We start from the raw sequence: 15,744 nt of genomic DNA, 5'->3' as shown, positions 1-15,744 counted from the left end.
AATGCAATATCAGAGATGGTCTTAGGTTCGTATCCATACATGAGGAAAAAAGATGAGTATTTAGTTCCGGCTTGCACAAATGTATTAATTGCGAATGTTATGTATGGAATTAGTTTTGGCCATTGATTTTGATTCTCCTGTACAAAAAATTTAAGAGCGTTCTGTATTATTCTGTGGAATGTTTCCACTACACCCAGATTTTTGTGGTCATATGCTGGACAAAATTTAAATTCAAAATTGTAGAATTTTGCTAAGTTTTGCAGTCTCTTAGCGTTATGTACAGGGTGTCTATCCAAATACAGGTATGAAAAAGATCCGTACTTAAGAATAATGTCATATATGAGAAATTGTTCAATTTCTTCTGCTGTGATGTTGTCTACAACTCTGGTGACACAGTATCGCGTGGACATTTCTATAGCAACTAGTATGTGTTTGAATTTTCCATCTCCGACTGGCACTCGCCCAATTGAATCGTACTGCCAAGCAGTGGCAATGGGTTTAGATGGGTGATGCAGCAATTGGCCCGCTGGTTTAGCTGGTAACTTCTTTAGTTTTTGACAAAGATTGCATGTCTTTATCCTATTGGCTATGTAAGCTTTCATGTTAGGAAAATAGTATTTCCTAAGCGCCGACTGGTATGTCTTGGTGTAACCAAAGTGTGGTGCCATTGGGTTGTTATGAATAGCCTCGAACCATTTGCCTAGTAAAGATTTTGGTACGCAAAGTAAATACAGCAGTCCTAATTGAGGGTGTTTCTGAGTCCTATATAATAATCCATTTTTAAGAGAAAAATATTTCGCCGCACGGAGTGTAGATAATTTGTTAGGTTCTTTATTTTCCAATACAGTAATGATGTCCGAAAATGAAGGGTCCTTCCTTTGTTCATCTGCTAAATTAGGTAACATAATGGACTGGTCGATTTGAAAAGTGTGCTCTAAAGAATGTGAAGCAAAAACTTTAGCGTCTTCTGTGTCGGAGAAGTTATCAACTTCTTGATTCTCGTCCTTTTGTATATCTTGTTTGTCTTCTAAGCGGCTAAAAATGTCTGCGGGATGCTGTTGACTTTTAATGTGCTGTGTTTCAAAATTGTAATCTGCCAAAAATATTTTATAACGACTAAATTTTCCGACTTTGTCCGGTTGGGTAGTGAGTGAAGTCAAACATTTAGCGTCTATAAATAATTTAAATTTTCTATTTAGTAGGAAGTATCTAAATTTTCTCAAAACATAAATTAAGGCGTACAGCTCTTTTTGCCAAGTGGATGCTTTCCTTTCACTTGGTGTAAAACGTCTACTAGCATAGGCAACAACACGTTCTTGTTTCGTTTTTTGGTTATAGCATGCTAATAAGCCTCCTGCGGAGATAGAGGAAGCGTCGGTATACACACGTATTTCCAGTGAGGGATCGAAGTGAAACAAAGATGGCGCGTGTATGATGTCAGTCTTAAGTTTCTCAAATAATTCGTCATGCTGAGAGGTCCATTTAAATTTTGAATTCTTGTCTAAAAGGCACTGAAATGGTTCTATTTTTTCTGAGAAATTTTTGATATGTGCTCTTAAATAAGAACATAATCCTAAAAAGCTTTTCAGAGTTCTTTTAGTAGTTGGTTTCTTAAAATTTCGAATCTTGTTAGCGATTTTAGGTGAAATCTTGATTTCTTTCCCACTAACTGTGAAGCCTAAAACGTCCAATTCTGTGTATAATAAGTGGGTCTTTTTTGGACTGGCACGAAAATCATGCTTTCTTAATCTTTTAAAAAGTAATTCTAAATCCGATAACTGTTGTTTCCAATTTTTACTTCCTATGACCAAATCATCAGCGAATGCAGTTATACGGGGTGGTAGGCCCTCTAAAAGCATGCGTACAGCTATACTGAGTCCGGCGGCGGAACTGGAGTGACCCATGGTACACCTCTGGAATTTATATGCCTTTCTAGTATGGTTGACCTCAAAAGTCATGTATTTTTGGCTTTTGGGATGCAACAATAGCTGGAAATAGGAGGATTTTATGTCGATTGTGGATATGGAGTTTTTTCCTCTTAAAACGTGTAGAATATCCTCCGTATTTTGAAATGGTATACTTAGGTAATGTGAGAACCTATTACAAGCTTGGAGGTTGAGAACTAAGCGGAACTCTGAAGTATTTGGCTTCTTCACTATGAGAAGTGGCGATGAAAACGAACTATCGCTAGTTTCCTTGATAATATTTGCGTCTAAGAGTTGCTTAATTTGTAAGTCAATTTGAGGTCTTACTGCTAATGGAACCGGAGGAGATCTTTGATGGAAGGATGCTCCTTTGTCTATCCGTATTTTATGTATATAACCTCGGAAATATCCAATGTCTGTTGGTGTGTAGGAAAAAACATCTCTGTATTTAAAGAGTAAATCTTGTACGGCTTTCTTTTTTTCTTCTGATAAATCCGGGTTTATGTCAAACAAATTAATATCAAAAAATGATTTTGTTTCTTCTAATCGATCCTGAATTTCTTTGTCTGATCTGTAAAAAGTTTCGTCATCATGGCCATTATCTTGACAATTACCCTGTAAATCTACTTCTTGAAGATTCTCTTCTACGTAAGCAATTGGGGTGCTCTTTACTAACGTTACCGGTCTACTAGTAGGATTTGATATCAATAAAGTCAAATTATTCTTAGGTACCTTAGTAGGTAACGTTTGTAGTCCGTATTTGTCCAGCAAATTTTCTAATGGAGAGATAAAAAAGTATTTATTATTCTTTTGCCGATTCTTGATATTAATTGGTAAAAAGAAATGTGACCTGGCTGGTATGGTAACGTTTCGTGTTGTATAAACATCAGCCGACTTGTGCTGTTTTATTGTATGCATAGCGTTAGCAGATAATTTTTCCTGGGTATCAATTTCAATTGGATACTGCGGAGGCCGTGGTTTCTTGTATACTGACAACATGTTATTCTTTAAGTCAATTTTGGTCTGTAATCGATTTAGAATGTCTTCACCGAATAAAGGCAAAAAATCTCCATGTTCTAAAATTCTGAAATAATGAGAAAATGTTGTTGAGCCAATTCTGAATGTAATCAAAGCTATATAGCGTAAATTTACGACAGAATTCTCAATTCCTCGTAGATTAGTGCTAAAAGGGATCAATTTTGTGTTTGGTGGAAGCCAATTTTTAGGCCAAAGACTCAATGAACTGCCAGTGTCTATGATCACAGGATACTTTTCTTTATTAATTGTTACATTAATTAATAATTTGTGTTCCTGGTTTAACATTTTAATGTTCTCCCTTCTATCTGATAACGGAGCTACTGCATAAAGTGATGTATTTGTCAATCTTTGTTGTTCACTTTTTTCCTGGTTCTCGGCCCTCAGAACATGTTCTTGAGAGGGTGTGTCCTGGGGCCCCCCTAGGCGTTTCCCTGCTGATTGTTCTTATAACATGTACTGGAAGAATGACCTTTCTTATAGCACGTACCGCATACTGTAACAGTTTCCGGCCTAGGATTACTATTATTATCTTTATTATTATTTTTAGAATTGCTCTTATTTCCATTTCTCTGCCGATTTTGATTTCCGTTATTTGTACTTTTCGACCTATAATTGTTACGGCCACCTCTTCTAAATTGTGAGTTCTTAATGGCATTTTGAGCTACAAGAAGAGATAGTTCAGCCATTTGATTTGCTAATTTAGTAAAATCTAATGAATTGTTTGCACTGGAATTACTAGATGTGCTAGGCGCGGGGGGTTCGGGAGGGGGATTCGGATTAGCAACTTGGGGGGAAGGATTTGGAATTATCTGATTTTGTGATGCACCCTGTAGCTGTGGTGCTGAAGGTGTAGGAAAAACTGAAGCTGGTTGCTGGTATTGATTCCAACTAGGTGTTGGGTTACATATTGGATAGGTCAGTTGTTGATGACGTACAGGGAAGGAAGCGCCCGCGACTGCTGATGAATGTAAACTGCTGACTGGTGTACTCTGATCGCAGAGTGAATAGAATGCCTGTTGTAATTCCACGTAATCACGTTTCTTCATGAGGTCATTTGCTTTCTCGAGGTTGTGTAAATGCGTTTGTAAGGCGTGAACAGTTGTAAATGTTTCTAACGCTATCTTTTGCAAAAAAGTTTTCTTTAAACCTAAGGATAAATAATTTATTTTCTGCTCCTCGGTGGCCTGAGGCAGAACTTGTCTAATGACCCTTAATTTTCTGAGAAAATAAGCATCTACTGGCTCGTTTTCACCTTGTTGGACTTGAAAAATTTCGAATTCCGCTCGATATGCCGGTAATCTTGGTCTACTCAGTGCAACTAATTTGTCTTTTAATTGTTCATAATTAAGCGCTTCTAACTGATTCTGGGCCTTTAACTGTAGGACTAAATCAAGTGCTACATCTTGTAAGTACATAGGTAATAGTTCTTTCTTTTTCTGTTCATTCCACGAATGCAATAATGCAAGATGGTCAAAAAGCATAAAAAATCTATCGGGGTCCTCCGTAACGTGTCCCGAATACTTAGTGAGGTGTGGTATATTAAAAGAAGGGCGCGAATTTTGCTCCATGTTAAAAATGCTTTCTGGAAAAGTGTTTTTACCAGTTCTAGTTTGAGGCATAAACAAAATTCAGTTCACTTAAAAGCACTAACACTTTAAAAAATTCACATACCTTCCACAGAAAAAAAAAGTCCACTTCTGGTTAATAAAAATACTGTCCGGTAGGGGAGTATTCAGAGTTTATTCTGAGCCGGTCAAGCCTCTACCATGTAAAACTTTGTGTAATTTCGTCTCATATAAGGAAGAGGTAGAGCAGTTAATAAAAAGAGTGTCCGGAATCGTCTCCCACTACCAGTTTTATTATAAAAATATGAGTATTTGTACAAAATACTATACAATTTGGTCTCTATTTAAAAGGGTGAGTAAAAGGTAGTCTTTGACCGAGTGGTCGCAGACAGGATCTCCAACAGAGCCCCGTAGCAGGCTAAGAGGAGTGGAGTTAAGGAACCAATGCTCCGTAGCAAGCAGAGGCAGGTTAAGTTGCCAACAGAGCCCCGTAGCAGGCTAAGCGGCTGAGGTTGGGATTCCCAGACAGAGCCCCGTAGCAGGCTAAGCCAGGAGATAGGATAGGCGTAGTCCCGTAGCAGACTAGAGGCCTGGGGTTAGGTTACTCCAAGAGTCCCGTAGCAGACTAGTGGAGGGTCACCAGAAAACTGGTATCGAGTTGCCTTCGTCCATCCAATTTATAGGGTCCTTTTGGGTGGCGGTGGCGCTGCTGCTCCGATGTCGTCTTCTGCTCCGTGGGAGGGGCCAGAAGCCGTCGTCTGCATGTGATTACAGGTCCCTCTGGTGGAAGATCCTCTTGCCGAACCATGTGGTGTTGTTTGTAAACATTGAAGCGTGGAACTGCTTGTTTACGACATCACATAGGATATTACAATATATATACCAGAAACAACAAAACAATAAATAAAACAATGGGTCAGCACGATTTCTTTCACCTCTATAAAATGTTAACGTGTGAAGCAGGCTGGAAAGATCATGGGGACAGATTTTCCAATGCTAAAAGTATCATTCTGTTGAAGTAGTATAACCATGTGCTAACTCTTAGCACTAACTAAAGCAAAACGTATGAAACAAAAAGCTACGCTTGTCACAAAAGAAACTATCATACATTAAAATAATACCGAACCCCATGTTATTTGTAATAGTGAAAATTGATGAATTGTAGTACGATTTGTTGACTGACTTTAATCTCTTTCCAAAGTTAAAAATATTGCGTAAATACCCATTTTTAATTTCAAGAATCAGTTGTGGAGTAATTAAGGGACACCGTATCTAGTGGGTAAAGAGTTGGAATCACGTCTACGTGGTCCCGAGTTCGATTCCCGGCCTGTGCTTCCGAATTTTCGGCGTCCACCTAGTTTTAAGTTATGGAGTAATTTTCTAGGGCTGGAGGAATAGAACTTCGGCAAATTATTTTAGAACATCGCTGGAAGTTTTTCTTTTTTTTTAAAAAAAAAAAAAACCTTGGCGTTACAGCCCATTTGAGGGCCTGAGTCACTCCAACGCCATCTGTCAGCGACCAGCTGAACTACGTCCAGCCTAGCGGCGAGCACGTAATGAGCGAGCTGATCACCCTGTCACTGACCGGCGTCTTGGGAGCTTCCTAGACCTAGTGGCCGTCACGTCTTTCATTCACGTGCTCCCCAGTTTACCTGACTATAGATTGGTTGGTTTAAACATCTCTTTCAGTACCAGGGCAACGTGGACCTACAGCTTAATGTGGAATCTGAAGTACATGAACTCCTACAGGAACCACCTGGAGATACTGCGCCGAATGGAAGTATGCTAACTATACAGCTACGAAGGAGCTCAATTTCTACAAAATATGTCCATGTTTTTACATTACTCCGAGAACTTTTTAAACGACTCTTATGTGTTTTCATAACAATCATACTCCCATTTACTATACTGTTCAACACAAACAAGTTAAATTTTATACAAGTAGCAATTACATGGAAGAACACTGGTCATATACTTTCATACCCTGACTTGCAATAATATCTGACACATTCTGATCTATAAATAAGATCAGAATATTTTGAAACAAAGATAAATGGCCATATTTTTAAAATTATCTTCGGAATATTACACATTTTGGACACTGCATATAAAGAAAATGCAGTATTTGTGGCAAAAATAAATGTTCATTACTGATAATGATGTGTAGAGATGTCTAAGATAGGCAAGACATGTAGCTTGAATGGTAAATATGTGCGTGTGTATTACAGTTAATAAGTCTATGGGGAAAAAGGAAAAGGAAGAAATAAATCTTAGGGAAAGTGTAACAAATATTCTGATTAGATTGGATTGGCACCGGATAAGATCCCAGAGAAGGCATTCATTTCTGTGGTGAACTTTCGGGTTAGTTAAACCACACAGATAGTGAAATAATGAAGTATCTCTGATACGCGAACAAACGATAAAGCTTATAGGAGTACAAAAAAAATTACTATTAATATGTCATATCCTTGACATGCTTCCTCCCATTAATTCCAAGTATCCACAAGAAGTTTATGACTGTCAAGAGCAAAAGACCAAAGCTCTATGCTTCTCCTTTTGACATCGGTCAACAGAATAGACGCAACAATTTGATTTGATTTAAGTTTAGCGTTCCTGTCAGCAATAAGGTTATATGAAACTTGGACCTACAGAACATTTTGGTAACCTGTACTATTTATACGATATGAGCGTAAATTTCTTAAAAATACGTTTGGTTACAACACAGAATGCGATTCATACCTCAAAATTTCATACTTCTAGTGTTTCATGAGGCTTCTTCTATCGTCGACAGACGTATAGTTACTGGAATCTGGATCTGATTAACCATATTTGGTTTGTATTTTGACAAACAAATGAGTAATTAAATATTCCATCTACACCTATGGACTGGGCACTTAACCTGTCTGTATTTCATACATTCACCACGATCACTAGCATTATTTGAAAACTCGCTAGAAGACACGAATGGGTATGCACATCTATGCTTATTGAATTAAGTTAATTACCTTTAAAATATTGTTCTCTCACTTGTAATCATCGATTTTCTCTTCCCATTCCAAATAATTTTATCTTACTAACACTATGTTGTATATACAATATAAAAAAGTAATAATAATAATAATAATAATAATAATAATAATAATAATAATAATAATAATAATAATAATAATAATAATAATAATAATAAAGAAAATTGCATAATTGGAACATTAACTCATCAGTATGATAAGCGGAGATCTGGGTTCGAATCGCGGTTTAGCCTGCATTGTTTCACTCTTTGTATATCATGCAATTCGCATCTACATAGAGCTCGACGTTATATAGAATTCGTTTATTTTCTTCATTGAGTTATGTGAGGTACTATACTATATACTTGAAGAAATTATACTATTTTCAGCTCCAATCTACGGTTCAAAGACATCCAACCTGCTCCGCGCTTTCCCCTTTCTCACCTCCCACTCCGACGCATTCCCCTTACAGTATTAGAAAAAAAAAAAAAAAAGATAGGCAGGATACCCAATGAATGAGCAAAAGGCAGAGGAGCAGCAACTTATAATAGTTGGGCAACAGGGTTGCTAGGTGTTGGGTGCGTATTGAAGGGTGTAACCTCGGTGTACAATCGTTTATTTGAACGGTGCTTCCAAGTAAGAAACAGTTTATTTGAATAGTGTGTGAGGGAGATATTCTTTGACATGCCACCAGTAAAGAGGGATCTGAGACGACAGTCAAATAATGTGATATGTAAAGTTTATACATATTTTAAGTCTCTGGAAAATTGCGAGGAAAGAGTGTAGGTGCACAACAAAGAACTGCAGAGGTGTGTGAAGTATATTTGCAGAATATATGTAAGGAAGCGGAAAAGTCTCGTTGTCAACGCAGAGAGTGCGGTCCATTTTTTTCTTCGCCAAGGAAAAATACATTGCGGGAAAAGAAGGACACAGGGTTAGAGGATTTCCAGAAAGATACTGTTCGGCGCTCTGTTCATGAATTTTACGATAAAGGTGAATATCCTACCCTGAGAAAATTGAAGGATGTAATACACTTGAAAATGAAGGGAGAAAATAGATTACACTTGAAGCATTACCTCCTTACATAAAATTGTACAAAAACTGGGGTTTAAATACAAGAAATGTAATGACGGTAGGCGTTTCCTAATGGAGCGGAAAGACATCGTTATATTACGGGCTGCGTTTTCAAGGAAAATAGCTGCCATCAGAAAAGAAAATAATCCACGTCCTATTGTATACCTGGATGAAACATGGGTTAACTAAAATCATGCCAGAAAATTTATTTGGCAGGATTCTAAAAGAAATGGTGGTCTGAAGGTTCCTGTTGGGAAAGGGTATCGATTAATTATTGTGTGTCATGCAGGTTCAGCAAAGCATGGGTTTATAGAAGGGGCAGGTTTAGTCTTTCAGTCGAAAAAGTTAGGTGACTATCATCACGAAATGAACAGCAATTTGTTCAGAGAATGGTTTACAGACCTCCTTAGGGGTTTGGAAGAGGGATGCGTAATAGTGATGGATAATGCAAGTTATCATTCGATGCTTGTAGATAAAATTTCCACACTAACTCCAGAAAAACAGACATTATGTCGTGGTTGGAAAGAAATAATATACCTCATAATCCATCACACACAAATGCATCGTTAAGCAACACAGTGATAACTTCAGGAAATATGAACTTGACCAATTGGCATTGGAAATGGGACATGAAGTAGTACGGTTGCCACCACACCATTGCTAATATAATGCAATTGAAGTCATATGGGCCCAAATAAAAAGTGAGGTGGCCGATAAAAACAGTACTTTTAAAATCAAAGACGTACGAAAGTTACTTGAAGATGCCATCAATCGAGTGACTGTGGAAGACTGGAAGAACTGTGTTCGTCATGCAGAAGCTCTGCAAGATAAAGACTTCATAAAAGGATTGCGAGACGAACGAATAGAAAGAATTATTGTTCACCTGCAAGATGAAAGCGAAGAGGATAGTACGGATACTAGTGCAGATGAAGATTGCAAAGATAATGAAGATATTTTGCTGTAACATTTGTACTCCTGTATTTGGTAAGTTGATCTCTTATGTACTTAAAGTTAGTTACTTTCATAGTTGTTGGATTTAAACACCTGCTTCATCATATTATTACGAGTCAAAACTTTCTTTCTTTTGCTAAATAGTTCCACTGGCAGCACTGTTTGTGTATGTTGTATTTGGAGGGGAATAGGTGACCGTGTGGGGAGACGATGCTGTGACTTGAAGCGCAGCTTCGAAATGAAAATACTGTAGTACCAATTATTTATCTTTACTTCATGTTACATGTTTCCAATACGACACTCTCATCCAAATAAATTTTAAAACATGTGAATCTCACATGAAATATCAATGTAAGAGGGAGAAGAATACACAACAACCCGAAACAGTTTCAAATAGCCGACTACCATTAACTTACTGGACAGCTTAGTTTCGGGCCTCTAGCAAGGGCAAACTCAACCCCTCGTTTGACAGCTTGCATCTGTTTGGGGTAAATAGAAGCTAAATTGGAGGCGCTTTCCTGGGAATGGTCCAGCTGAAACACGTCACTGTTACCGTGAGTTTCCTTCAGTGGTATAACGGACATCGTTACAGATAAATGCTGATTCGATGAACCTGAAACAATATAAAAGTAGATGTCATATTCGTATAGAAAACATTGAGATAATTTTACTTTTAATAAGCAGGTGAACTTTCTTTAAATACGTTCTAACTATTACTTTAATGGTTTAACAAACACTGTACAGAAATATGTAAGGATCAAAATGCGAGGAAAAATAGAAGAAAATAATAAATAAATACACAATTTTCAAAACTTTATAAAGAAGTAATACATCAAATATCTATTCAACGTTATTCTAATAAATTACATTAAAGTTAAGATATTGCTAACATGAAACACTTCGCAATCCAGTGTTCGTCCAAGAAGAAACTTCCTGATTGGTTCTATGTCATGTGCAAGTTTGTTTTTGGATTCACTTACACAGAGAAGACTTCTAAAATCTGGCACAGTTAATAGACACTCAACCAAACTATTCAAGAGGCATGCATATTAACAGTACACGATTTACACAAAAACTTACGTAAACCATGATTATGTTACAATTGTTAAAATTTCATTTCAGTGCACATTAAAAATGTATTATACATTTAGCTGTGTATAAAAGTTTACTTTTGATAACCTGTACAACTAAAATTCGAAACACTATTATTTGACTAAGCTCTAATTACACAGTATGTAATGAAAAACTAATAAAACTAATGCAAAATCTTGGATATATTGTCAAAATATAACAAAACTTGAAACTTCGGCATTAGTACTGGAATGTAAGTATATTTTACAGTTTTATTCTTTTCTTGGAGTAGAATTTAGCTCCACTCTAAGCCAAAGAAAGGACTATAACAGGCCATAATATACGTAAAATTAGTTTCTATGCATTAATTTCTTGGCAAGCTTCTTTATTACATTTTTAAATTTTCATTTCACTAGACTGCTTTCTTTCATTAGCTTAAAACAAAACTTTTTCTTTTTTGGAAGCATATTCAATCCTGATGGTATACAAAGGTGGCTAAATGTTATCAAAATTCCAGCATAGAATACAACATGAAAAGAGTCGAAACTGTGACAGCTTAGCGGAATTTTGCAACACTATCTGCATTTTAAATTCATTTCTCTTTTTATAGGCCCATAGTCTCGATTCGCTAGTTTGGAGGAACAAGATGGCTCAGAAAGGAAGAAGGGTTTCTAGTTTGTAATACACGACATCTTATACTAAAGTTTTCTCGCGACACTTTCATTTCTTTCCACTATATTCATGTTATATACTCTTTTTGTTCCCCTGGGAAAGGTCGTTGAACCTGAATCAGTTTTTCCGAGTAGATACGATGAATTCACTGTTCAAAACAGGTACAGTTTGGCATTTAAATTCGTAGTTGGGTAGTGGACTTTCTGAATGATTTACTAAGATATATATTATGGAATTTAGCGTCCCTTTCAGCACCGAGGCTGCATGAGACGTGGACCTAAAACTTAAAGTGGGATTCAAACCATATGAGCTGCCACCAGGAATCGAACCCGGGTCTCCCGCACTGAAGCCGCATATGCTACCAAGGAACTACCTTTCCACATTGTCATTCCACCATTTTTTTCAAAATTACTCTCATTACTGATCCATCTCCTTTAAACTGAAGAGCATAAACATGAGACTTTTATTTATTTATTATTATTATTATTATTTAGATAGGAGTTGATTTTGAGTTTAACGTCCCTTTCAGCAGCGAGGTTATAGGAGACGTGGACCTACTGATTAACGTGGATTTAGAATAACAAGCTCCCGCCGGGAATAGAACCCGGGTGTCCCACACCAAAGGCGCGTACGCAAACCGCTTCGCCACGAAGGAGCTTTATTTATTTATTTATTTATTTATTTATTTTTATTTTTTTATTTATTTTTTTTTTTTTTTGAGATAGGAAATCTAATTATGGGAAATAGCTACATGTCTAAATACATTTGATATACAGTGGACTCTTTTTAATTCGAAGTCCAAAGGGACACGAAAAAACTTCGAATTATCCAAAATTCGAATTATCCAACAACATTCATTTTCACATATATAACAACAAACAAACCAAAGTATTGTGCATCAAAACATATTCATATGGTGTAGACTTTACCTTTAAAGCAGCTTATTATTTGCGTGATCGAATACCACAAACTAACAAACGACATTGACCCCACATAATTCAAACTACGTGTACAATGGAAAATATATTTACATACAACATTACAACATACATTGAATAGTCCAAACAATTAAACACCAGTAACAATTTGAATATTCTGTTCTTACTTTTAAGAAGTCGTAAACCTCATTTGCTTAAATTTGATTGTTTTTGTACGGTCAATAAATCTCGAATTTCATGTATTGCGTGGAATACGATATTAATAACATTTGGTTGACTTTATCAATAATGCATCTTAAATTTTCAACTAATTCTGAAACAAGATGAGATTGGCACACGTTCTCTATCTTTACTTCTTCCCCAACTCACCTTCATCTTTATCATTGCATAGATTTTCTATTTATCTTTTGTATTACTTTTCCCTATGGCTGCATCTGGATAACTGAAAACACGTTAAAACTGTATTTCTCTGTTTACATCTGCCCAACATTAAAAATTTTCAACTGTACTTACTTCGAATTATCCAAAACATAGGTTCAAAGTTCGATTTATCCACGATATTTTACTACTGTTTTCAATACAGTTTTCAAGGGGAATGGACTTCTGTTCGAATTATCCAATATTTCGAATTATCCAAGTTCGAATTAACGAGACTCCACTGTATATGCACTGTAGACTCTACTAGGTGTGCCCATAAAACAACCGAACTCTAAAAAAATAGACAACTCTCTTAAAATGGTACCATAAGGATAACAACACTGGAAAGACCTATGTCTAAGTTTCCTACTAGCGCTGTTTAAACCAGTTTCATGTAGTTTGTATCTAGATAACCCTTCGATAGATGCATGCAGTGTGATGTCATGTGAAACATGTGCATTGAAGAAGAACAATGTTCTAACATTAAGGTTTGTTACAAATTGGATAAATCTTTTCCTGAAGTGCAGCAAATTGTACGAATCCCGTGTGGTGATGCAGCATTGTCAATAACCCAGGTTAATCAGTAGTAAAACAGTTTCAAATGTGGACGCGAAAATGTCTAAGATCCAATGTCAGAACTCCCTTGAAGGTCAAGGAATGAGGAAAATATGAAGACATTTCGTATAATAGTGAGAGCTAATAGACGTGTAATCACGCAGCAACTGACAGCCATGCTCCAAATAAGCAAAGAAAGCTGTACGTTAACTTAACCAATGACCCGAAAATGAGGATATTACGTACTGTTTTGCAAAATGCCTCGCATTTTGACAGTTAAGAAAAAAACTACGAGGATGGGGGGAGGGGGCGTGACCATTTGGTGGCTACTACATTACGGGACAATAACTTCTTGAAATGAATTGTGGCGGGAGATGAAACATGGTGTTTATAGTATGACCCAGAAATAAACATCAGAGCATTGTCTGTGCATCAATATCTTGTAAAGCATTCAATGACAATGGTAAATCGCCCACCACATTCTTCTCACTTATCGAATACTGATTTTCTTTTCGTTTTTCCCAAGCTCAACATCGACACGAAAGGACAGAAGTTAAGGCAGACATTAAATCAAATTTTACGCGCATTTTGAGGACACTTACTGTCAATCATTACCAAAAGTAGAAGATCTGAACAAACGATGAACAAACGATGTATTGCTTCTTCTGCCGATTACTTTGATGGAGATGAATTCTTTTAAGTATAAATTCTTGTTTCTTACGGAAAAATACATTCGGCTTCTACATGGGTGCACCTTGTTTTAACTTTTCAAACTGATTTTGAATCATTAACAAAAGAAACGGTAAACCTAAGCTCATCATCCAGGACACGCCGATATGGGCCACAAGTGGTATATAAAGGCTCCAGACGTTCATGACCTCCAAGACTTAGGCAAGGTGATGGGTTAGCATCATGCTTAAACCCCTTTCATATACAGTTTTCACAATCACACATTTGACGATTTCCGAAGCCACATTTGAATGAGGGCATAATGAGACAAAAATATACATTGTCTTCAACGGAAAGCCCAGGCACGCTATCTGGTTGGTGGGTACACCTTATAGACTACGTCAATATAGCTATAGCACAAACTATTAATTATTGATGCTGTGGATTGTAGGAGCGAACGAATTTTTTTTCTTTTAATTAAATGTCTTTATATTTTAAATTAAATCGGGGGAGCCCACCAACAGCTTACCCTGCTCTGAACTGGGATATATAAAATCTTACTTGTAATGATCTAGTATAGGTTAGTACGAGTTTTGCGCACGAATATATTTAATATAAAACACTTCATTTATAGCTATAATGGCTAAAGTTAACCTGCACAGAGCAATACAATGTCATCTATAAAATACGATGTTTGAAGGTACTACGAGTTATGTTTAAACGGTATCGTATATGTAATGAATTTCTTGTGGAACCTCCACTGTAAACCTGACCATAGTAAATACTACTTTTCCTTTGACCACCTAGCACAGATGATGTGAGTTTTCCGCACGAACCTCTCTTTCTCTCTCTCTCTCTATATATATATATTTCAAAACAACATCGACAACGTTTGGGAGGTGATTCCTGACACTAAGATAAGACAAAAAGTATACACCAACCTGGGTGCACAAATGCTTCCTTTCGGAGTTATAAGCTGCCGAAATCATGAAAAAAAAAAAAAAAAAAACGAACTTTAAAGGTCTATAGCTCCAAAGCTATGGGACCTATCGTAGTCGGGTCAAGACTCCACTTAAGAACTAGTATGAGCCCTTTCCAAGTATCCTTGATTAGAATCCTGTGGTACTTCCGCAACAATTTTTATAGAGGTAGTTAATGAGTACTTCAAATTATATGCCTGTAGTCAAACTCCCTCCATAAAAATTGTTGCGGAAGTACCATAGAATTCTGAAACTTGGATGGGACACATACCAATTTCTAAGTGAAGTCTTGACCCGACTACGGTAGGTCCCATAGTTTTCATGTTTTCGGGAGTCTATGACTCCGAAAGGAATCATTTGTGCACCCAGGTTGGTTTATACTTTTTGCCTTATCTTGGTGTGAGGAACCTCCTCCCAAATGTTGTCGGTGTTGTTTTGGAACACTCTGTATATATATATATATATATATATATATATATATATATATATATATATATATATATATATTGCATGAAATGCTATATTTATAACTATAAAACTTATGCCCTCCTAATGTAATGTTAAAATGCATCGAGTAATGCAATGTCTTGTATAGATTAAGATATTTAAAGGTACTAAGAGTGAATTCAGTCAAAAAGATATAGTATACGAGGTGTGTTCAAAAAGTATGGAACCTTTGGTTGGCAAAAATACATTTATTGATTTAGAAATCCGAAACACTAATCCCCTTCAAAGTAGTCTCCTTGGTAATGGGCACACTTCTTCCAGCGCTCCAGTCATTGCTGAAGAAACTTTTGGAAAGGACTTTTTGAAATGGTGAGCAACCGTGCCGCCGCGTTCTGCATGATGTCTTCTCTTGACTCAAATCGGGTCCCTTTTAT

At 36.6% G+C, this 15,744-nt stretch overlaps 1 protein-coding gene across 2 annotated transcripts in view; it reads right to left on the bottom strand.

The window, feature by feature from the left end:
- mRRF2 (mitochondrial ribosome recycling factor 2) overlaps window positions 1-15,744 on the bottom strand; it is a 95,849-nt gene that overhangs the window by 7,769 nt on the left and 72,336 nt on the right. For both annotated transcript variants that reach the window (XM_081730541.1, XM_081730542.1), the window contains exon 11: window positions 9,978-10,174. In XM_081730541.1, the coding sequence (XP_081586667.1) occupies window positions 9,978-10,174 (197 nt within the window). The remainder of the gene's footprint in view (window positions 1-9,977; window positions 10,175-15,744) is intronic.

This window comes from Thermobia domestica, chromosome 11 (assembly GCF_964235325.1).
Source record: "Thermobia domestica chromosome 11, izTheDome1.hap1.1, whole genome shotgun sequence".
Lineage (NCBI taxonomy): Eukaryota > Metazoa > Arthropoda > Insecta > Zygentoma > Lepismatidae > Thermobia > Thermobia domestica.
This window is presented reverse-complemented; position numbering and strand designations above follow the sequence as displayed.